Source organism: Sesamum indicum, linkage group LG11, assembly GCF_026168435.1.
Source record: "Sesamum indicum cultivar Baizhima isolate 11 linkage group LG11, ASM2616843v1, whole genome shotgun sequence".
NCBI classification, from domain to species: Eukaryota; Viridiplantae; Streptophyta; class Magnoliopsida; order Lamiales; family Pedaliaceae; genus Sesamum; species Sesamum indicum.
This window is the reverse complement of record NC_142667.1, coordinates 15,272,634-15,297,368: the sequence shown is the minus strand read 5'-3', so window position 1 is coordinate 15,297,368 and position 24,735 is coordinate 15,272,634. Positions and strand designations below refer to the sequence as shown.

At 37.4% G+C, this 24,735-nt stretch overlaps 4 protein-coding genes across 4 annotated transcripts; 3 read left to right on the top strand and 1 right to left on the bottom strand.

Annotated features, from left to right (window-relative positions):
- The first annotated feature begins 2,921 nt into the window (after positions 1-2,921).
- LOC105174349 (protein REVEILLE 8) lies at positions 2,922-9,151 on the top strand. The gene is made up of 8 exons (XM_011096427.3): positions 2,922-3,273; positions 4,569-4,626; positions 5,062-5,185; positions 5,284-5,445; positions 5,592-5,717; positions 6,620-6,729; positions 8,045-8,104; positions 8,573-9,151. The coding sequence occupies exons 1-8, from the start codon at positions 3,128-3,130 to the stop codon at positions 8,645-8,647; spliced, it is 861 nt and encodes a 286-aa protein (XP_011094729.1). The 5' UTR covers positions 2,922-3,127; the 3' UTR covers positions 8,648-9,151.
- Positions 9,152-10,737: 1,586 nt separating this feature from the next.
- LOC105174348 (large ribosomal subunit protein uL4) lies at positions 10,738-12,892 on the top strand. Its single transcript, XM_011096426.3, has 2 exons — positions 10,738-11,966; positions 12,650-12,892. The coding sequence occupies exons 1-2, from the start codon at positions 10,845-10,847 to the stop codon at positions 12,761-12,763; spliced, it is 1,236 nt and encodes a 411-aa protein (XP_011094728.2). The 5' UTR covers positions 10,738-10,844; the 3' UTR covers positions 12,764-12,892.
- A 1,674-nt stretch (positions 12,893-14,566) lies between these two features.
- LOC105174347 (P-loop containing nucleoside triphosphate hydrolases superfamily protein) lies at positions 14,567-18,910 on the bottom strand. Its single transcript, XM_011096424.3, has 2 exons — positions 18,522-18,910; positions 14,567-18,293 (listed from the first exon to the last, which is right to left on the bottom strand). Exon 2 carries the CDS (start codon positions 18,216-18,218, stop codon positions 14,712-14,714), a length of 3,507 nt encoding a protein of 1,168 aa, XP_011094726.3. The 5' UTR covers positions 18,219-18,293; positions 18,522-18,910; the 3' UTR covers positions 14,567-14,711.
- Positions 18,911-20,125: 1,215 nt separating this feature from the next.
- Positions 20,126-23,368, top strand: APX2 (ascorbate peroxidase 2). The gene is made up of 9 exons (XM_011096423.3): positions 20,126-20,428; positions 21,011-21,185; positions 21,302-21,367; positions 21,809-21,857; positions 21,968-22,050; positions 22,145-22,224; positions 22,373-22,475; positions 22,569-22,627; positions 23,069-23,368. Exons 1-9 carry the CDS (start codon positions 20,310-20,312, stop codon positions 23,085-23,087), a joined length of 753 nt encoding a protein of 250 aa, XP_011094725.1. The 5' UTR covers positions 20,126-20,309; the 3' UTR covers positions 23,088-23,368.
- The last annotated feature ends 1,367 nt before the right edge of the window (positions 23,369-24,735 follow it).

Sequence of the window (24,735 nt, the reverse complement as noted above, 5' to 3'; positions counted from 1 at the left end):
AAGCATTGTTAGGTGGCTCCGGCATTTTCAGACCAAACAACATGGCTATATAGCATAAGGTCCGGCAGAGGTAATAAAGCTGACTGGTGATAAAGCTGACTCTTTTTCAGTCTTCAGGAACCAGCATTATCTGATGGTACCCTTGCGAGGCATCCGTCGTGATTAGAAGTCCACATCCAGACATGGATGTGCTGCAGGTCTGCATTCTCACAGCGTAAAAGGTGTTCCTAGGGGTCGGTCGATTCATCATACTCGATGATAGCAGGAGTACGGCAGTTGGCAGGGAGTTCGTCGATCATCACAATATTTGTTAAAGGGATACTCTGTAATTCTTCTCCTGGAACTCCTGCTATTTGGTGTTGGACACCTTGGAGGTCTTTCTGAAGGCATTCTAAATAGGCCAGCCATTGCGGAGGGACCTCTGGCAGATTTGCTTCAGGGACCCCCTGTACCCCAGAGGAAGGTGTTCCTGTCCCGACTATGTATTCTTCCAAAGGAATTCTTTTTGTCTCTTCTTTAGTTGCCAACTCCAAACTACCTTTCATTCTTCACATTTTAAACTAGCCTCAAAATTCATAATCTCATTACTTCTAAGTTAGAATGTTGAGAATGTGAAGGTTTCATAGAAAATCACATACATTTTTAGATTTGAATTATACAAAGAAAAAAAAAAAAGCAATGATTTCACCCTTTCTTGTATTTTAAAATATGGGAGAAATCGGTGGAGAATAACTAGATAGGGACAAAGGTTGCGTCTTTGGGTTGAAAAATGGTAGAGAGGAAGAGATAGATACATTAGGTTGTCACATGGTACTAGATAGTGCCAAAAAGCACATTCTTTAATTTTAGCGGTCAATGTGAAACAATTAAGTATTTGAATCTCCTACTTCAAACTTTAAATTAACGAGATGATGTTATTTAGGCAAGCACATAATTGAGAAATCAAATACAAACTCTAGAACCATCAATCATAATAGACGTGTATAAATAGATTGCATGCTATACGTTATCCATTTTGCTCTTTACATATCTTGAAATGATACTGATATTATTTGATTATGTGCAGGGTAATGCTAGTGAACATGACCTCATCAAATGTTAGCCAAATGATGCAATCGTCCACTTGAGGCACACAACACAACTTACACTTATTTATAAATGTAAATTTAAAAATTATAATTAATAATAACTTTAAATTTATTCTATAATATTTAATAAATAATTTAAAAATTAATAGTCTACTAATTATAATAATTATATTTATTATTACTTCTTATAATTATTATTTTTAATAATTTATTAATAATAACTTTAAAAAATTATTAATAAAATGGATACGGTGAGTTGTTACAAATTTTGCTCTATTTTTTATAATACAGGGGAGTACATTGTTGTTTTATTTATTTACAGGGGATATATTGATTTATTTTTTTTTTACAGGGAATAAATTATTCATTTTGCTTAATACAAGAGGGTAAATTGCATTTTTCTCATTTGCAATCACTTATATTTAAGAGAATATTTTTATACACGAGCAACATATAGGCAATTTTTTATTGAATAAGCCTGAATCAACTTTTAATGGGCCTGTAGATTCCACAAAAATCAGCCGACGAGCCCATTAACTAATCATTCAAACGTCGGCCCATTAAGTTTCTCCGAGGCCCAAACTTGAAAGTTTATTGGGCTGACCTTGACAGGCCTTTCCCAAACGTGGAGGAATTGAGTGTACCTAATCATGCAACGTGTTACTCTACTCAGACACGTGGCCCCACTTGGTCTAGTTTCTGTCACATGCGAGGCCAATTGAAAACCACACACATCGCCAGCCCTTTTCGGCCCTTGGATCTATTATGATCTCACGGCTGCATGAAAGCGCAGCACTGGTGGTAAAAACTGCGTGGGACCACGTTGGAAACTAGTGGATTGGTTACACATACACGTACCATCAAGCCTATCACCCTTGGGTCCCGCTTCCCGATTTTGAGGTTTCAATAAATCGTCTGGGACGGATATCCTCGGCGGCGCTGTTCAAGGGATCATTATTCACTGCTATGGAGTGTACCGGGCTTTAACATGTACTCCATCAAATTTCATTTTCAATGTATTAAGCTTCGCCAAAATAATAAATTAGTTGGTTTTTATTTAATAGGTATTATAGTATAATAACCATGCTTCGTACTTTCTTCTCATTGGTGCATATAATAGGCAAATATGTAAGAGAATTCTTCAAGTGGTGTGGGCCCGTGAATTTGTCCATTTCGAATAGTTTCATCTCGTATTATTTTAAAAATCAAATAAATGAGCTCGTACTAAATATTGGCTAAAACCCTCATATTTTTGTAGGTTTTTATAATATTTCTAATTTTTGGTCTATTTAATATTTATTTCCTTATTAATTTTAAATAAAAAGCATGTTATTTCATTTTATTTAATCGAATAAAAGTTACTTCATTTTTTTAGGGTAATTTACAATAAATTCTATTGATGTTTGACATGATTACAAATATTTATTATTGTCTGGAAGGTCAGTAATACACCATAATTTTAACAACCGTATAAGAATTAATCCAACATGTTAGTCTTCATACATTTTCATTTATTTTTTTGATAAACTTATCAAAAATGTCTTTATCGGTTATGTATTATAATTTTTTTTGTTATTTTTGAAAAAATTTCAACTATCTCGTTCGATTTTTTATGATATTTTGTTTTTTTTAAATATAATATAATTAAATTGATAATTCTAAACCTATATGAAAAGGTTATATAACTTTATAAAATATTAAAAAGTAATATTTATAATTATATGAAATATAAGGAGAATTCGTTGTCATCTATATTTTTTTTAAATATATATCAGTGGTAGTGGTAGTGGTAGGTACTTTAAGAAGCTAAAGTTATACGCCACAAATGGTTGCCCACAGACAATAATGTCCTCGTGAGCTCGGCTAACCAAAAGAGCCGATTAAATCGGTTCATACATTTTCCCTCGTTCGACCAAGTTGCGATGAACGATTAATTGACAGGCCTCAATCCGCCCAGCCGTCAATCGCACTCGCATATACAACGCTCAGCCACCACAAAACACGCAGCTCCTATTCCCACCACGGCCACACCCCACCACATGAATTCAACCTCATCGAACCCTCCGCCTCCACCTCAGTCGGGTGACGGGTCGGGCAAGAAGGTCAGGAAGCCATACACCATTACCAAGTCCAGAGAAAGCTGGAGCGAAGAAGAGCACGACAAGTTCCTCGAAGCACTGCAACTGTAAAGTCTCTCTTCCTTTAGTTCCTCCATCGTATCTATGGTTGTAATCCTCTACATGTTTCTCTGCAAGTGCTCCCTTGTGCCGCAGCTGTTGATCTTCCAATTGATTTTACTGTACTATCAGATTTCTGACATGTTTTGCAATTCCTCCTGTATATGATCTAGTTGCTTACCTTTAGGACATTTTTTGTTAGGTGAGAAGAGTACAAGTAGTTGTGTGTGTTAGACAGAAGCCGGATTTGAGGCCCGGATGTATGATGCTGCATTTAACATCATGATGCTTTGGTTGTTCTATGAATTTGTTGATTTATTGATAGAACATGTAGCTGACAATTTTCCGCCGGCGTTTTTTGAAACTTTAGATCCAGATTATATTTTAAGGAGTGAATTCCACTTAACTCCCTTAATCTCTAGCAGTCAAACTTCTCCGTCTTCCCCCAATTCTCAATTAAACTCTACTCCTTAAATTGCTTCAATAGTTAAACAATTGAAATAATCTGAAGACCTCAGAGTTTCAGACTGGTTTGGTGATACAATTTGGACTCTATGGCTCAATAGGAGTTGGCAGGGTTATATACAATTAATACAGCTGGACTGACTGATGCTAAGATGATTTAATTCTGAAGTGATAGTATCTATACTAAAAGGTTGAGTTTTATATGTGTCTTTCTGAGATTGCACATATTGTTATGTAATAAGTTCTTCTGAAGGATAGTAGACTCCATATGGTATGATACAACCTCAGGTGTTGAAATTGGGAACTGCTACCTATGGCTTAGTTTATGCCTTTATGTTTTTCATTTTATAGTGCGCTGCTTTATCCCTTGCCTCTTTCTTTTCATTGCCTTTCCGGACAGTAAGTATATGAACTACTTGATGTTATTGAAAAATAAGAAACAAATTTTCTCATATAATGCATTCCAACTAAATTAATAGGTCAAAACAATGATATTAAGGTAACACTAAAGATCCTTTCTCAAAAATCTATTCATTTAGAAAAATAAATTAATCAACTCAGAGGTAAATAATCAAGTGCTTGACACCTTCAAACTGAAAGCTAGTGCAGTGTTGCCCTCGTAAGCTCTCAGTTATATCACTTTACTTGAATTCTTTGAATTGATTCAATTGTTAGTTGAATCGATTTAAAAGTTTCAGGAGAAAGTGAACAACTGAGTTCAAGGGTCAACTTCTGGCTAAGAGCTCGGTGGGTAAATTGGAATCGAAATTTAAGGTATTGTGAAGCACAGCTGGAAATTTTCTAAAGCTTGTGACTCTGTTTCTGACATGAAATTCAGGTTTGACCGCGATTGGAAGAAAATTGAAGATTTTGTTGGCTCAAAGACAGTAATTCAGGTGCTGAATTCATACTTTCATGACGCTACCTAAGGGTTGCTGATCATATAGTATTTTGAATTCCATGATATTTCACAAGCAGTATACCTGTCTCATTCACATAATGGATAGAAGTACTTAACCAGAACAAATAATAATCTGTTATTCTCATGGACATGGAGATTTAGAGAACTGTTTGGCTACATTTGGTTGCATGGAATTGGGGCCTCGGAGTTTGCGTTAGCATGTTTGGTTTGACTTTGAGGATATAAGTCCCAAGGCCTTAAATCCCATGTTCCCGGAAGTTGGCACTGAGTTCTAGAAATGATTTATTTGGATTAAGAAATCTGCCCTGATTGATATATATATATATATTTCTGTGTGGCATTGTTATTGATTTTTCTCCCTTGAAACTTTGTACACATGATTGAATCCTATTGAAAAATTTTATGACAGATCCGGAGTCATGCGCAGAAGTACTTTCTAAAGGTTCAGAAGAATGGAACAGCAGCTCATGTTCCTCCACCTCGTCCTAAGCGTAAAGCTTCTCATCCATATCCACAGAAGGCACCCAAAAATGGTTCGATTCCTGCATGCTATAAGAAAAATGATATTAGACCCAAAATTTTATAGTTCTGACAAGTTGAATGTGCTGTTTCTCATTACTGTGGTTGCCAGTTTTGGTGCCACTGCAAGCATCAGTGGCTTATCCTTCTACTTCTTCGATGAATCCTCTTGCACCTGGATATCCAACATGGGATGAAGCTTCAGTGCTTGTAAACAATCCATCAACTGGAGCCATGCCATCTGAAAATGAATACAATTTTCTTGCAGTTGAAGGTTTGCATCAGATCTCTGTGTGTTGTTTTTGCGCGAGAAGTTAAAGAAATGTATGCATATTTAGTTATGTGCAAAAGAACCCAGAAATTACATATTAAAGGGAACTCTTCCACTCTTATTATGACATGTAAACATTACTGATTCAGCTGATATTGGATCAAAGGGGGCTACCAGGATTAGTAACAACAGTGTAAGTAGCTTTGGAGGTTCCCCCAGAGCACCGCCAGGTTCCGAGCTAACAAAGCAAGGCAAGCAAGGTTCTGTACTGCACGGTAAACTTCTGGAGCAAGTTTCTCTTTAATTAGCAGTGTCCTGGTTTAAATCAGGTGCATGGAGATTTCAGGTTTCTGTCTTTCACCTTTCAGAGTTGGGATTAGAATGGCTGTCTTGGGGTTTGACTTAAATAGCTCTAGCTTTTGTTTGGGTTAGGTCTGTGCATGGTAGCTGATCTCATTGGCCTTTAGTTTTTCTTGCATACTTGTCGGAGACTTCTAATCAATGCCGCCACAACCTAGGTTGTCAGAACAACTTCTGCGTTTGTAATCATTTTATTAAGTGAGATAGTTACTTCCTTAATCTTAACATGAAAGTCAGCCCTTTGGGATGCAGTACCTTTGAAGCATCTGAATTCCTAATGCTAGTGATCTTCGTACTCGTTGCGTATGCTTATATCTGATGGTGTAACAGCAAAATATTGGGTTAATTAATTTTAGTAGTTAGAATTTTATTTCTTTATGGGTTTTTAATTTATTATAGATTGCAAAATAATATTGTTTAAGAAGATAATATGATTAAAAGGTAAGAAAAAAGGAAATTGCAAAGTGAAACGGGATAATGAGAAAAATAAGGCAAATGTCAGAACAGTGAAGTAGTTGAGATTTGTCTGCTCATGAGGATGGTGGGCAAATTCCCAAACCAAACTTGTGAGAGGACACAAATTTGGCTCTCTTGAATTATGACGTAGTAAGATAATGCAATTCTGGATGATGGCTATGAAAATGTCCAGAGCAGTTGAACATGTGTAGCCACACTAATTTTTCTTTCCTCTGGTTAGAATTATAGGAAGAGAATATATAATGTCTAAATAAATGCATGACCAAATATTAGCAGGACTTTCAGATAATTTTGTTGATACAAGTGATATGTGGGTCATGGTCTGTATTTGTCTTTTCAGGTATTCCAGATTTTGCTGAAGTCTACAGCTTCATTGGGAGTGTCTTTGATCCAGATCGTAAGGATCATGTACAGAAACTCAAGGAGATGGACCCCATAAATTTTGAAACAGTGAGTTGAATTTGATGATCTTTAGCTTGTGAACTCAATAATTCAATTGATTCTATGTGGAATGATGAACTGAAACTATTTTGTTTTCTAGTTTTTTTTTATACTCCCTTTCCATAAAAGTGAGAGGCATTTACATGGCTAGAAGTAAACATATACTACTGGACATACTGTCCATAGATGAAAGAGTTGAACAAATTATGTACAGTTTTCTTGTGAAAATCTCATGCCTGAAGATCATGCACACCTAAATGAGTGGTAGAATTAATTCCATGTTATAAGAAGGCACATAATATAGGAGACATCTGAAAACAAGGCCATGATGCCTCCCATTTACCTCACTCCAAAGGAGAGTCTGAAATTTTTGGTCGAGTGTGTTGCTCCTAGTGCATATATGTTCCGACGTTTTTGATGATTTGTATAGATTCATAACCAATTTCAACAACTATGTGGCTGCACATTATTCATGGGATTGCATCAGCTCCCAGTAATAACCTCCTCCTACATCTCGTTCCCTACCATTAATCAGCCGAACAATCTTCACTGTGATCATTGGTAGTAGAAAGAGAAAAGGATCACAGACTCGTGTTGTGAGGTGGTAAAGTAGCCTCCATCCAAATGCATGAAGGATTTGCAGATTTTAAAGAAGAGATTGATCCACTGAGAGTCTTTGTATTTAAACTCTTGGGGACAATTGGTACTCCAGCTCCTCTATTCACTGGCATGAGGGTACACTGTGTGCATTCATAAAAGGGCATCTCACTGTAATGCTTAGCTTGTGTTGCTACAGCAAGAGTTAATACACTAATCTAGAATTTATGCGAGTATAATGTTGAAAATTTACATAATAAAAAGATATTAGTAACTTGTCCAACAATGTGTGGTAGAATTTGTGGTGGTGGTGGGGCTGGGGGCTCCTTGACTGTGGTCATCATGAACCTGGGTAGCAAGCATTAGAAATGGATGCTCCACACTTTACTGGAGTTTTGCTGGAAGATACTAGTATCTTAAGCTAAGTTGGTGGTGTTAATAATGTTGTATTATGACGCAGATGTATATCAGTAATATATTGGCTTTAATAGCAACTTTTGTGCATTGTAAGCTCTACTCTTATCCTGTTTCTGAATTCTGATGAAGATACATAAAAATTGCTTTGTGCTTTACATGGACACTCCAAGTTCTGTATTTAGTTTGTTCTTTCTAGATTAACTTGGAAACATATCTCTGTGAATAGGTAGTTGGATTGATCCATGTTAAACATTATTTTTGTGCTCAAATGTATGTACATGGAGTTTGATGACCTCATATTGGAATGCAGGTCTTGTTATTGATGAGAAACCTTACCATCAATTTGTCCAGTCCTGATTTTGAGCCAATCGTAAGTATTCTTCTCTGTCTAATCGCTTCAGTATTTTGTCTAGAGGTATCTGTCATAGAACTCTCCATGCTAAATATGGTTCAAGCAGTGGTGGTTGGTTTAATTGCCTTGTCAATGGTCAATTAGAACAAAATTTCAAGAGGTAGGGCGGTGGACAGCATGCCCAAGTTGTCCTCAAATGATAATAAACAAGCATTAGCTGTTGGCAAAAGTGCATAGATTTTCTCAACATTCATTTACAACCTTTATTCTGTTGATTAATTTCGTAAAGAGAAAATATGGTTTCTCATTTATCTGAGCCTGATGTCGCTTACACCTTCTTGTTCATAGTACACCTTTGAGTTCTTTCTCTACCACTCACCCGGGGGAGTTCAAAATTCATAACCAATTTATTGACGATACCCCTGACAACTATGCTTTGATACTTGTATGCAACTTACTGAAAGCAGTTTCCATGTATGTCTGCAGAGAGAGGTTCTCTCATCATACGACCAGGCCAAAGCAGTAGGGCTTTCCTCTGGTACTGTCATCAGTGCTGAATAAGCATCACTGATTTATCAAAATCATTAGAATCCGTTTGTAGTGAGCCCTCTTCTTGCTTGACCACCTCCTCACAACATTGTCATCACTAGCTATGCGGGAGTTATATGTTTTTCTCGCCTTCACCAGCACCGCAGAAGAGAAGTCAGCAGTGAGTCTGAAAAGAAGTAAATATACACATGGCAGATCAGCGGTCTAAACAGTACCTAAGATGACAAGAAGATCATGCAATCATCTAATTTTCTCAGACGAGCACCTGACATCTGATTCCCTTGATATGTGTCCTGAGGTGGAACAAACCGCCGATTTTCCCCTGTTGTAGTTCTGGGCCTTCAACCCAGAAATGATGACATTTTGTTTAGATTTCGATTTTTTAGTCTCTCAGCTTTCCTACAAAACATCTAGTTTCAGTTCTGTGCGACATATTGTACCAGACTGCTGTAGCTGATCCAACATAAAGTTGTACTCCCTCCCTTGTTAATAACATGCCAACTCATTGCTCTGGTTGCTGCCTGTTTCTTCATGTAGATAGGGAGATCTTAATTCAGTTCTTGGTGTAAAGTTTAGGCAGAGGCTGGATGCTGGCAAATGCAGTGATGCTTGTTTGGTTGCTTTTCTCAGAGCAACTTAGAGAAGCACTGAATACATTGTATTGTTTCCTCTCCGTGGCAATTTAAATAGCCTACAACCATCACTATATGCATTCAGTCTCTAACATTTATACGCAGGGTAAATTACATTGATATTTTTTAAAAATTAAGTTAAAATATATGTGTTTTGCAGATTTAAAACTACATTTTTAAAGTTATAATTGTAATTACAACTATACTTTCTATTTAAAAATAAAATCTAAATAAACACCTATTAGAAAATATTACACTAACACCCCTCATGGTTCTAGATGTAATTTTGCATAAAAAAAAAAAAGAAGTATTTGTGTAAATTAACCTAATTTCAGGAAGTGTTAATGTAGCTTACACTTATATATTTTGTCGCATTATAAATCTCAACGTTCCATTGTGCTGGTTGTGCCAATAATTAGATTCTTAAGTTTTCCAATTTTAGTCCATATGGTCCCACAATAATATTTTCGGAGAATCACATTGTCCATTCATAATATTTGTTTTAATTACACGTAAATATCCTATGGTTTGAAATATTATATGTAGTATTCCAATCGTTTGCTTTTGTTCAACAAGTAAATTTCACCTGGCAATTAAAATTACTGAATTTAATTATATTAGCAAAATATTAAATGAAAATTTATATTTATCCTCAATTGACTTATTTTTATTCAAAAGAAAGTTTTTTTGACCAAACCACTGTTATAAAAATAAAGATATATCTCATTAAAATCATTAGCATGTAACAATATATAATGATAGTTTGGTTAAAAAATTATTATTTAACCTGTAATAAATCCGTAATAAAGTGATCAAGGATAAATGTAATTTCTTTTACTTAAATTTTTTACTAATCAATAAATTCTATGAATTTAACTAATAGAGGTTATATAATTGTTAGTTATCCCATAAATTATAATGTTTTTCTCCAAAAAATTTCATCAATTATCATGTAAAAAAACTTATATTGGTTAATATGCAAATTCTAGAATTCAAATATAAATCTACTAAAATATTTTTAACTGTAGGATAAGTATTAATATTTTTTTAATTATATAACAAGTATATTTAATCTGTTGTGTTATGTATTAGAAAAAAAATAATGACTATAGCTAAAACTCATGATAAATAATTATTATTAATCACAATTGAATAAATTATTGTAAAAAACTAACTTTTTATTATTAAAAAATTATCATGGTATAAATAAGTCATGACAAACAATTAGCTCCGCACTTGTAAAACTAACTCTAAACAATCGTTGTGTGACTATAGTTAATGATTGTTTGTACGGTTATTTATTAATTATCGTGGTTAAATGTTTTATTGCTTATGATAAATTTGGGCTTTGTCAGAATTGTTTTATTAAGTTGGGCCGAAATAAATGGGCTGAGAGGCCTAATCAAAGATGGCCCTTATAAGTGGTGTTTTTGTAACAAAATCATCGTTTCCTGCTATATATTGCTGATTCTCTCCAACCCTAATTTTTCACTCTCTCACTCAAAAACCCTAGTGCCTTCGTTTTTCCGTATCCCCCCTCCCCCCTTCCCCTCTTCCGCAAACCGCAAGCTGGTGAAATGGCTGCCGCCGCCGCCGCCGCCCGTCCTCTCGTTACCGTCCAAGGCCTAGAGAACGACATGGCCACTGACGGAGGCGCCGCCGCCAACTCCGTGCCTCTTCCAGATGTGATGAAGGCGGCCATCCGCCCTGACATCGTTACATTTGTACACGGCCAAATTTCAAATAACGCCCGTCAGCCCTATGCCGTCTCTAAGCGCGCCGGCCACCAGACCTCGGCCGAGTCCTGGGGTACTGGCCGTGCTGTTTCCCGTATCCCTCGTGTTCCCGGTGGCGGTACCCACCGCGCGGGGCAGGGAGCCTTTGGAAACATGTGCCGCGGTGGAAGGATGTTTGCGCCTACTAAGATCTGGCGCCGCTGGCACAGGGCAGTCAATGTGACTCAGAAGCGCCATGCCGTCGTTTCGGCGATCGCCGCATCTGCCGTTCCTTCGCTGGTGCTTGCACGTGGACATAAGATTGAGGAAGTTCCTGAATTGCCTCTTGTTGTGTCCGACACTGCGGAGGCTGTTGAAAAAACTAATGCTGCTCTCAAAATCCTCAAGCAAATTGGGGCTTTCACCGATGTTGAGAAGGCAAAGGACAGCCATGCCATCCGCGCTGGAAAAGGAAAAATGCGTAACCGCCGATACATTTCGAGGAAAGGGCCACTCATTGTTTATGGAACTGAGGGAGCGAAACTGGTTAAGGCTTTCCGCAACATCCCTGGTGTAGAAGTTGCTCATGTTTCACGCCTTAATCTCCTAAAGCTGGCTCCTGGAGGCCATCTTGGGAGGTTTATTATCTGGACCAAATCTGCTTTTGAGAAATTGGATGAGGTTTATGGCACCTTTGACAAGCCCTCTGAGAAGAAAAAGGGGTATGTATTGCCCAGGACTAAGATGGTGAACGCTGACCTAGCCAGAATTATCAACTCTGATGAGGTGCAGTCTGTTGTGAATCCAATCAAGAAGGAGATCAAGAGAGCTCCATTGAAGAAGAACCCATTGAAGAATCTCAATGTGATGTTGAAGCTCAACCCGTATGCAAAGGCTGCCAAGCGGATGGCACTCTTAGCCGAGGCCCAGAGAGTGAAGGCTAAGCAGGAGAAACTTGATAAAAAGAGGAAGCAGATTACTAAGGTACTTTTGTCTTTGCATATTTCCCACTCCATAACGTTATTGACAATGCAGTTTCTAATTGCTTTTCTGCAAAATGAATCATATTTGCTTGAATCATTCTGGTTCATACAACTATCGTGTAAATGTCTCTTGTGTGACCGATATTATTCTTTTTATCCTTATGTGCATCGATTGAATTTAATTCTTCGAGAAATCTGTTTGGTAAATAGTGGATTACATTTGTGTCAACTAATTTTGTTGTGATTGGCGGTTCTTTTGCATGATGTGCTCTGTGTTAATGGAGTTTAAGTTTGGAAAATTGTTCAAGACATGATTCTCTTAGTTGCTTGCGCATTTGTCAGTTTGGTACGAAGTTGCTTTATTGCTTATAATATTCTCTTCTACATACGTACGTGAGATTGAGGTTAGTCACAGTGGGCATTTAGCTAATGCAAATGGGGTATGGCTTGCCTGATTTGCTTGCCAATACACTTGTATAATTTTGTGCTAGTCCTCACTTGAGTACGGCTCACTTTGTGGGTATTTCATGTTTGATATTCTTGATATGCTGTTTTCTGTACTTCCATCTACTGATCCTCCATTGCATTTTTGAGGTCTGACTCATTGTTTTCATTTTTGTTTTATGGTTAAGATCTGAATCCATGCCTGTAATTGTATGTTTTCCCCGTTTTTGTTGCCTGTAGGAGGAGGCATCAGCAATCAAATCGGCCAGCAAGACCTGGTACAAGACGATGATCTCAGATAGTGACTACACAGAGTTTGAGAACTTCTCAAAGTGGTTGGGTGTCTCTCAGTGATTGAATCTTTATTTTGATGCGTCTTCTAGAACCTACATGTTTAGTTTGTTTTAATTACCGTTTTTGGGTTTGGAGATTTAAAAGACATTGTTGAGACATCATATGGGATATGGGAATTTGTTGCGACAACCTCCTTTACTTTCCATTTTTCCCCTTATGATTTATTTTGTTTTAAGGAATTTTTGTTGAGACAATTCAAAAGATTTTGATTGGTTTATTATTAATTTATTGCAGATTAAATAAATATTTTTAATGATTAAATTGTTTGACTAAGTTATATTAATTTTTATTCAGGTTTTTTTGTTAATATTAGTGAATTTGGTGAGTTTTGATTAATATTAGAAGGATTTGAGAGAAAAATTAGGGTTTGTAAGTAGAAATTGAAAATTTTGAGAAAAATCAGAGTTTGAGATGTTGAGAATGTGTGCATTATCTTGTGAGAAATAATATCAAGTAGGTGAAAATCCAATAAGTTGCACATTTCACTAAAATTTTTTTTGCCACTATTTTTCTTTTTCAGGAATAAAAGGATTAAAAGTCACACTTGTCAAATATAAAGGACAAAATTTATTTTATTAAAATACATACATGACTGAATTTGTTTAATCAATAATTGCAAAATTAAATATGTCAAAAGTTTCAAACATACAAGCTAAATATGTTTATTAAAAAGATAAAAAATATAACAACACTATAGTTGCAGTATGAAAAGTGAGATTCTGCCAACATATTATTTTAAATAGATTGTAGAGAAAGAAAATAGATATTTCGAGAGAATCAATGGGCATTACTTGGGGAGGGTAAAAATGAAAAAGAAACCAACTTAGAAATTGAAGGGGAAAGAAAGAGAAAGAAAAAGGAAAAAAAATTAATTACTGCCTAATAATGCAGTTATTAATAGACAAAGAAACTAAAAAGAGTGCCGGTAAATTAATATAGTAAAAGATAGATTATGTTACCCAAGCCGGAAATGTCATTAAGTAGAATAATGTTATGAAGGGAAAGCATGTCCGAGTATTCAGTAAATCGGATAGTGATATCAAGCTCAAAGAAAAACGTTGGTTTTAATTGTTGAATACAGATCCGGACAACATAAAGAAAGAAAACTTCTATAATAAAGCAGCAGCAGCAGCAATCATACAGACAGAAGCTCCCTCACTTAACTGCACATGAGAGACTTGGAAAAAGATTTTATGGCGAAGAACACCAACTGTAGATGGAAAAGATGCAGCATGCATAGCTTACCACAAGTTAGCGGATGCTTCAGGACTACAAGTGTCTGAAACACCGCAGTCAGAAACATACAAGAACCAGAGTAGAAGTAAAGAGGAAAATAATGCAGCTGAGAATCAAGCCTATGGTACAGTGGATTTCCTGCTCAAGCAGGAAACATCGAAACCAGGTTATAAAGACATAGGTTGTGATAGCACATGGCATCATCCATTCAACAATCTGCCATTATGGAAGTCAAGTGAGAACCAGGTTATAAAGACATAGGTTGTGATAACATATGGCATCACCCATTCAACAATCTGCCATTATGGAAGTCTAGTGGGAACATGGGAACCAGAAACACCCAATTCTTTCTTTTCTTTATTTTTTGACGCAATGTTAAGTTCCATTCCAATTTCCAACTAAAGAAAATGTAAACAATATGTATGGTTTCATTCAAACAGAAGATTGTAAAGATCCAGAAGAAACAACGCCAACTCACCCAAACCATAAGCCATCATGTTCATAAATCGAGTTCTTCTATTTAGTCGAGGAAAAAGGATGGCCTAGGGCTCCCAGAAAATAAGACAGTTTTTGGCACAAATGAATATTAAATTTTCATAATACCAAGTTAGAAACTACAGTGCAAATAGGCAAAAATGATGCCAAATCCTTTTCATTATACAAATTCCAGGCAGAAAAGGCAAAATCGGAGTCCAGATAGACAGAATTGCTCTTAGACAACAGAATACCGGCCAGGCTGTGCTGAACCTGGAAGTGATGATGCTTGATTTGTGATATCCTCCAACACACGCTTTAGCTCTGCTTTTGCCCTCTTGACGGATTGCTCAGTAGGGCCCTCAATGAACAAGTAAAGCTTTCTTTCCCCTGGTCCTGGAATCCTGCCTGGTGGATAGTATTGCCCTCTAGTTGTGATGGCAGCTCCAGTCCATTCAGAGATCGGGCCCAGAGTTTCCTTGTGTGTCACCTTCCAACGAGCATTTTGAGGAAAATCATTTATTTCCAATTCTGCTTCATAATGTTCAGGCATGGCATCAGCCTGAATCTTTGCCAAGTTATGCTGCAAATTCATTGCAGCTGCCAGAGCTGCTGCCCTAGCTGCCCCATCGCTGCTGCCAACTGGCAGTCCAGCCCCAGGTACAACTGCCGCCACGCCCGGAATTGTCAAACCAAGAACACTAGGCAGAGAAACAGGTAATCCACCATTAGGAATGAGCTGAGCTGCTGAGATAGGTGTTGGGACTGAAGGAACAGTCACTTTGGAAGCAGCAGCAAGAGCTGCAGCCTGAGCAAGGACTGCTTGGTGAGAGATGTCACCACCTGCTTTTCTAACTCCTTCATCTTCATCTTCTGAGTCTGATTTATCTTCCTCAAATCCATACTCTTTTGCCTGAGCTTTCTTTGCAGCTCTCCTCACCTCATCCTCCTCTTCATTAAATTTAAAACCACTGCCACCATAACCAGTCCCATGGGCTTGCTCAAGCCCTTGATTAACCTTCGCCATAAATCCATCAGCAAGAGCTCTAAGGTCATCTGGAACACTCTGTTCCGATAATTCCAGTGCTTTTACAAGATCTGGTGCATATCTTGCATCTTCCTCAGAAACAAATGTGATAGCACAGCCTTTTCTACCAGCTCGGCCTGTTCTACCAACCCGATGAACATAATCCTCATAATGGTTAGGAACATCAAAGTTAATGACTAATTCGAGCTCCTTGACATCTAAACCTCTAGCAGCAACACTCGTAGCAATCAATAAATTGCACACATTACTCTTAAAATCAGCTATGGTGGATTCACGGTCTGTCTGATCCTTTGCTCCGTGAAGTGACAGGCAAGGATATCCAGACCTAATCAAATCCCTAAACAATGCATCGCATTTCTCTTGTGAATGTACAAAGATCAAAATTTTGCCCTTCTCATACCATTCTCCAAGTAGTTCTAAGAGTCTAAGGAACCTATCACTTTCTGGTCTTACCTCAACTAGTTGGGTTATATCCTTGTTCACAACACTCCTCCCACCTACCTGTATTTCAACAGGTTTATTCAACACTTTACGAGCCAGAATTTCAACCTGACGAGGGAAAGTGGCAGAAAATAGCACGGTTTGACGGTCTGGTCTTGTATTTTGAACAATTCTCGTAATCTGAGGTTCAAAACCCATATCAAACATTCGATCAGCTTCATCCATGACCAAATAAGTGACACGACGCAGATTTGTAATCTTACCACCACTAGTGCATAATATGTCAATCATCCTACCTGGGGTACAAACAACAATCTCAGCCCCTCGTTTCAACTCACTAATCTGCTGAGCGACCCCAGAACCTCCATATACAGGAACACAGCTGAGACCCATCACCTTTGCAAACTTCTTGATATCACTGTGGATTTGCTGGACAAGCTCTCTTGTGGGAGCCATAATAAGGCCAATAGGGCCATCTCCAGACATCAATGGAGGTTGGTCCTTAATGTGCCTCAACATGGGTAACACAAATGCTAGAGTTTTGCCAGATCCTGTTTTTGCAATACCAATGCAGTCTCGACCGCTCATAATTATAGGCAAGGCCTGTGCTTGAATTGGCATCGGTTTTTCATAATTCAACTTCTTTATAGTATCCAAAATCTTAGTTGACAATCCAGTCTGATGCCAGGTCTTGACAGGTTTTGGGACATCCTTTCCATGTATCTTTAATTCCAGTTGTTTCCTGTATGAAGCGACCTCTTCAGGTGTCATCCTGGAGATTTCCTTCACTTCAATATAGAAATTCTTCCGGAAGGGAGGATAATCAATTTTTGAATGATCAACTATTGACAGCTTCTCAACTTTGGTCTTCTTCACTCGTTTCATAAATTCTTCATCATCTTCATCCTCCAAAGGATCTTCATCATTTTCAAGGTCTCCATAGTCTGAATCAGAATTTTCTCCAGGAATAATTCTTCCCATAGATTTGTTCATCCCCTTTTTAGGATGTTCCAAGTTTGGTTTACCATTTCTTTCAACCAATTCAGGACCAGAGTCATTTGGAACAGGAGGCACAACACTGTTTAGCTTCTCTACTTCAGGCAACACCATAGAATTCATAAATGCATCTAAAGGATCAATTTCATCATCCCCAGCAGCATCGTCAGCACCACTCTGCAAAGTAGCCTCATTATCAACATCAACAGACATGCCATTTTCATCATCGCCACTGAGTTTTCCAGCTCCATCCTCATCCACATCCATGGCTACTTTTCCCTCAGGGCCAGCTTCTTCATCATCAGATTCCCCCTCCAGAGTCCATGCCTTGCCAGACTTGGGTTCATGAGTCCCTGGAACCCCAAGTGTTTCTTTCTCAGATTCTTCCTTCTTCCTTCTTAGTTCTTGCCACTCCTGAACTCTCCGTCTCCGCTTCTCCATCTCCTCATCTAATCTCTTTTGCTCTTCAGCAAAATCCTCTTCCCGTGTCTTTTCTTTCCTGACTTCTGGGTCTGCATCTCCCTTTCTCCGCGGGCTACTGTCTTGACTATCATCCCTACGCCGATTTGTCTTGCTGCTTGGTTCCACATCCCTGTCCAGATGATCTTCTTCTCTCCTGCGCCTTTTCCTCTCATGATCCCTAGCAACATCTTCATCACTACTGTACGACCTATCCCTATCTCGGCGTTTTTCCCTTTCATGTATTTTTTCTCTCTCTTTTCTTTCCCTCTCTTTTTCCTTCTCCCTCTCCCTCTCCCTCTCCCTCCTCTCCCTCTCCCGCTCCCTCTCTCGCTCCCCATGTCTTTCTCTTTCCCTCTCTCTTTCTCTTTCTTTCTCCCTCTCCCTCTCTTTCTCTCTCTCTCTATTCTCCCGTGCTCTATCCCTATCTCGTGCCCTTTCTTTCTCCCTGTCCCTGTCCTTCTCCCGGTCTTCCCTGTCTCTGTCAACTTCTCTATCATCCCTGTCCTTTTCTCTACCTTTGGCCTTGTCTCGAGCCCTTTCATCATCACGGCTCCTGGTTCTTTCCTGCTCTCGTTCCTTTTCCCGGCGCTTACTCTTGTGCTTTTCTCTGTCCCTGTGCTTGTCATCAACACTCTTTTCTCTATCATGGCGGCTATCCCGGTCTTTGTCCCTCTCCCTGTCCCTCTGCCTCTCTCCATTCCTCTCCTTCTCACGATTACGATCCTCTTTATGGTGACTTACTTTCATTTCTTCCTTTTCAGAGCCCTCCCTCCGAGATTTGCTTTTCAGCTCTTCCATTGATACACTGACTGTTAAATCAATAATTAATCACCCTGTAACTCCAAAGAGAAGCAAATTTTGCCTCGAACCACTCTGTAAAAACAGTATCTACCATTAATTTGGTAATCAACAAATATTATGAAGAAGTTAATCAGTTCAATCACATGGCTGGCACATCACAAAATGAGGGAAAAATAGGAAATATCGTCTGGCATCAGATATACATACAGAACTTGATCCCCGATATGTCAACCTAGTTTTTAAATCACAATTCTTATACAAAAAAAAAAAAAAAAATGAAACCCTAACGCTAAAGCCTACCTCTTTCTGCTTCCGCTTGTATTATCGTGTGAAGGTGGAAATTGAATGAAATTTGGTGTTTATGAGTGGACCTAATTGCGCGCGAGTAAAAAGACAGAGCCGCTGGTGGCGGTTTGCAGAAGAGTAGGATCCTTCGAGGTAGATAAATTGGAAGGGACTGACTGCGGGAGTCCAATAGCCCTACTCTTATGGTGTCGATTGCCACCACCGCGAAATAGCGACCAAAGGCGGTGCACACGGCGTCCTGTGGCGGACGGTTTAGGGCTTCGATTGGGATGCGGAGTGGTCGAATTCTCTAATGACGTTTTCTCTTTTACTTTCTAAAAATATATACTTAATTTAACAGAACTGGAAACTTTTAAAATAGGTGGGGTGACCCATCGGCCATGGGTTTAGAAAGGCCAACGCCACCCTTTTAAACCCAGTTATTAAACGGGTCCGCCCGCCAAAACCAATTCATATTTGTTAACGGGTTCGGGTCAGTTCCGACAACACGTCCTACGCGAAATACATACAAATAAGGGGTGATAAAAAAAATTTAAAATCGCCCAAAGTTGTCCGAATTGAACCTTTTTCATGATTTATTTTTTAAATTACAATTCTAAATTTAAACTAAAATTGCACTGTAGTATTTATTTATTTTTAATTTAAGATTTAAAAAATCATCAAAAATCAAAACACGCCACTGAATTTATAATTAATTTTTTGAATTATATATATTAATTCAAAAAAATTAATATTTTAAAGAATTTCATATTCAAATTATAATTTCAAAATTCATATGTTATAAAAAAATCCACATTACAAAGCCTATTTTTGTAAAATTTATTTTGACTTTATACAATAATAAATAAATACATGTTTAATTCTTTAAGCCCATTTGATGATTGTTTTAATTTTTCATTTATTTTTTCTCCTCCTTTTCCTCTTCTTTCTTTTCTCTCTTAACGCTTTTTTTATTTTATTTTTCTGTCTTTTATCTCTATTCTCTATAAATCGAACATTTACCTTTGTTGGGTTAATATATATGATCTTATTTAATCTATTTAAAGTATTAAAGAATGTCGATGGTCTATGACGTATAATGTTGACTTTTCTTGCTTGCTACATATAAACACTCGTGAATTTATTTATTAATTTTTGTTAATATCAACAACTTATATTTGTTATAAATATTAAAACCATCAAACCGTCCGAAACCGCACATTTGATTTGACTCTAAAAGTGATAATTTAAAAAATTATTTTATAAAATGACCAATGATAATTCGAGTTAAAAATAGGTTTGAAAAGACGAAAAACTGCACCATGACCACTCCTATATTTGAAATGAGATATATTTTTCTCTTCTATATTTTTATAAATATATGAACCCGTTAAAATTATTTGAACATAATTTGGTATCAATTGTTATCATTATTTTAATAAATCATATTGGGCCTACATGGAAAAGAGGCCTTCAAATTGGGCCGGGAAAACAAAGGTCAATCTTCATCGCATAACAAGAACAAACACGTGGCGATAGATAACGGGCAAGGCCTAATTTGGGGCCACCAGCCGACGAGTTAGACGAAAAAACATGATCTCGGCGTTTAGGCTGCACTCGTCACACCACTATTTGGAAAGCAATGGAATTTGATAGAAGTTTCTGGTTCATTGCTCTCGACCTATATATGACTGCGGGCGATCTCCGATTGCTTCAGTTGATCTGAATTTGCAGCTTTTGTTGCGGTTCGAGGTTTTGCTGGTATTTTTGCAAGAGGTTGATACAGTTGGGAAGTTTGTAGAGATGGTGAAGAAATATCCGGTGGTGAGTGAAGAGTATCAGGCGGCTGTGGAGAAATGCAAGAGGAAACTGAGAGGTTTCATTGCTGAGAAACAATGCGCTCCTATCGTGCTGCGTTTGGCGTAAGCTCATAATAGGATGCTTGTTTGTCTGTTTTGTTTTTTGCTTCAAGCTCTGTACGCTGCTGCTGTGTGTTTATAGCCATTTTTATGCATGTTCTCTGCGCTCGTATTAAACATCTTTTTGTATCTTACCTGTTGTTCTACGGACGAATGTATGGTTTTATTAACGAATACGTGTGTACATATCTTTAGTTCGAATCTCAACATAATTTTCATTCTATGAAACAGCTGTTTGAAATAGCTTGGATTTCCGCACAGAGATAGACATACAAATTCTGGTGCTGAGTATATCGAATTACAGTTTTGAATTATCTGCTTAGGGTTGAGTTTAGTTTATGTGAGTGTCTAGGAGCATTCTCGTGTTAAAGGTGTTAATGCATTAATGTTCAAGTTACAGATTACCTGCTTAGCATGTTCAAACTGAAATAATTAATGATTGAAACTATTCCCATTTACCATTCAGTTACGCTGGGTATGAGAATATTTCCGTGACATGTTGAAGTCTATTCATCATTTCAGCACATTGGAGTGGTCGCACGGTATCAATGTTGATTACTAATTGGGTTCATTGTGGTCTTCCAGATGGCACTCTGCTGGAACTTATGATTGGAAAACAAAAACTGGAGGACCATTTGGGACAATTAGGCACCCTGCAGAACTTTCTCATGAAGCTAACAATGGCCTTGATATAGCCGTTAGGCTATTGGAGCCGATAAAGCAGCAATTCCCTATACTTAGCTATGCAGATTTCTACCAGGTAATTTAGTGTGTGTTGCTTGAACTCTAAATTAGACATAACTTTTATCTATTTTCATTATTTTGTATCTGATATTATTTTCTGAAAGTATTTTTTGCGCTATTAACTTGTTATAGCTGGCTGGGGTTGTTGCTGTTGAAGTGACTGGAGGGCCTGAGATTCCTTTTCATGCTGGAAGACAGGTTAATCTCTCTACTTCCTATTACGATCATCAGTTAAATGAAGTAGGAAAGTACAGTAGCAGAAATCTTGGATGCAGTTGAATTATTCTTCTGTATGCTGGTGTGTTATTTTAGTATCAGTTTGACATCTGAAACAAAATACTAAAGTTGAATCATTCTTCGGTATGTTGTGGTCATTTTACTGTGTTGGGAGACTGTTATTGCTCTCTACTTATCTATAGCTAGTATAGTCTAGATGCGAGTGTCTAACAAATTTAGGATGGCTAAGTTCATTTATATTTAATTTTATTTCAGTTTCACAAGGTTTAATTTTGATGCTTTTTTATTTCAAATTTGAAAAAATGGTATTTATCTTCTCATCATGTACACCACGTTGGTGATTGAGTTTATTTTCAAATTCAAATGCTTTTATGTCATACTGAAGAATCTCTTTGCTTCCAGGACAAAACAGATCCCCCTCCAGAAGGCCGCTTACCTGATGCCAAGAAAGGTAACCCTTCATATTTCCCCTTAGTCCTAAACAAGCAAATACAAGAACTTTGAAAATTTAACATTGTTAAGTGAAGATCAGAATATGATCTTTTACCATCAACTTCTCAGGCTCAGAACACTTGAGGGAAGTTTTTGGGCACATGGGCTTGAGTGATAAAGACATTGTTGCTCTGTCTGGTGGTCATACCCTGGTATGTTAGAAAGAAAGTGTTGAAATCTATACTATCACTACTATAATGTGAATTTTATTAAACCAATTAAATATGCTCTTGGAGGGTTTTCCAGGGTAGGTGCCATAAGGAAAGATCTGGATTTGAGGGACCATGGACCCGTAATCCTCTTATATTTGATAATTCCTATTTCAAGTAAGCCCTTTGATAGTTAATCCTGTAACTCCTCATTTGTTTTAGCACTATATTTGATTGCAATCTGAAGATTCATTACTTCACTTTACATGCCAAGATAAGCTGAAAGAAGCAACCATTGATCAATACTTCTGAATTATCAAACCAGGGAACTTCTTAGTGGGGAAAAAGAAGGTCTCATCCAGCTGCCAACAGATAAAGCTCTTCTGGAGGATCGCAGCTTCCGCCCTCTTGTTGAAAAATATGCAGCAGTAAGCTGATATGATTTATCCATCAGATTAATGTTCGTTGATCATAATTCGAAGTGATCAAAAGTTTCTGAAACATTTTCATACTTCCACCAGGATGAGGACGCCTTCTTTCATGACTACGCTGAAGCGCACTTAAAGCTGTCAGAGCTCGGGTAAGTGTAGCGCGGTTTGGAATAAAAGACAAAATTAGAAAGGGGAAGAAAAAAAAAAAAAAGAAGAAGAGGGGCAGATGGGCAGGTTGGAATGGATTAAAAATGGATCCAGAAACTGTTCCGTTATGGATCAGATCTGTTCTGACTTGCTCTGCTATTTGATTCTTTGTTTTTGTTTTCTATCTATGACCAGCTCGTGAGTAATACACGACTTCAATTATCCATATGCAAATCAGTAATCTCCTTTTATTTAATATTTTTCAATTTTAGTTCATTAAGCTAGGATTCAGATACTCCAAAATCAAGTCACTTGATCCTGCAGTGAGTCAAAACTGATCCATGGATCCCGACCCATTCTGCCACAATAGTTGATATTGTGCCAAATAGGGAACAACAACATTGTGTGATGACATTTTCTTTTTTATGTGTGGTTAACTCCAGATTTGCGGAAGAAGAGTAGATTGCAGCGCAGAGTTGGCAGGGTCTTCTATTTGGTATATGGAACCGTTATCTATATTTCTTTCTCCACATCCACCCTTTACAGAAGTCTGTGTGATCGTCTCCATGTTCTGCCCTTGTGTTGCATGAGTTCTATGATTGTGATTTCGCCTCTTGCGTATGTGAATTTCCTTAGTGGCTGTCCACTTCCAGCCTTGCTTCTGTTGTATGTATAAAGTGTATTACATGAATAAATGACTTGTATTTTTATATAACATTTCTTAATAATTTGATCAGAAAGAATCGAGTGAAAAGCAGTTACAAGTACTGTTTGGTTCAGTTTTTGAAAAAATGTCTTAGATGCTCTTAGTCTTTATACGAAGAAAGAAGTATATCGGGATTTATAAGTTGTAAAGTTGTGAGGTTCATTTTTCCAGAATAATAAAAAACACCACCATACATGTTTGGTTCACCTTTTTAAGAGGCACACACGAAATCAAACATACCTTTTCTCTTCTTTTCTCTTGCGTGTATGGAAACAACGTCTTCTTTCACTTTCTGGAACCCGGTTGTCAGGAACATGTTGTATATATTCTATAAACAGATGTACTCTGAATGGTTTCTTACACTTTAATTCGTCTTATATCCAAATGCGTAGAAACAAAAGAAGCAAGTTTAAATCAGTTTTATCCTGTTCCATAAAGAGCTGTTGTGAGTGCCTTTTAACAGTATCTCCAAGAAAAAGAATAGAGGACTGTGGAACCTAAACACCTAATCTGATTTCCCAGAACTACAGTCCCCATTCAGCCAAATATTGAAAACAAGGCAGCAATATGAAGAAGTCAGCTCGAAAGTTTTCAAGTACTTAGACGCTAAGAAAATCCAGCTACTTGTATGAACGTGTGACACGGTGGCGTTTGGATTGCACTGAAAAGTCCAAGCACCAAAAGAGAAAAGCAGCTACGCACATACACAAAGCGATTAAACCCCAACTCTTTCTTCCTTTCTCTAAAGTCGGTCAAAACCTAACAACAATGCTCAATAATCTTCCCCCCCACCAATAAAAAGATAGGATAATCATCCTTTTTTTATAATTTTTTTTTACTCAAATTGAGTTTGATTGAATCAAATCAATTATAAAAAAATTGTGATGTATTTATGATGTAATTGTTATTTTTTTAAATTGTACGTTAATTTCATAATAAATATATTATATAATTAATTCAAATTCGATTAAATTTTATTTGAGTCCGACTTTATCTCGTATATATATATGCGGAAAACTTGAGGTTTTCTCCGGTTTGAAGACAAAAGATGAGTCGATTTTGTACATGTGGACTTGTTGCTCCACCTGATTGCTGACGGCCGTTTAATCCGTCCAAACTGTTTGGTGTCCAATCTACAAAGCTTTTATTATTAGCTTTTACTGTACTAACTCCGTGTGCTAGTTTTAGTAAATAGAAACAGTCCATGTGATGTGAGAGAATGTTCTAATTTCATCGGCAGGTGGGGAGTTCGTCCAATCATTTTGCGCCACGCGTGAGCTTGTAGTTTTGACTCATCATGATTCCATAGATTTATTGACCATTTCACCATCTTGGGACTGTGATTCATCCCTCAGATTTATCATTCAAACGATTAGACCCAAGAAATTCAGCTCTGCTTCGTTG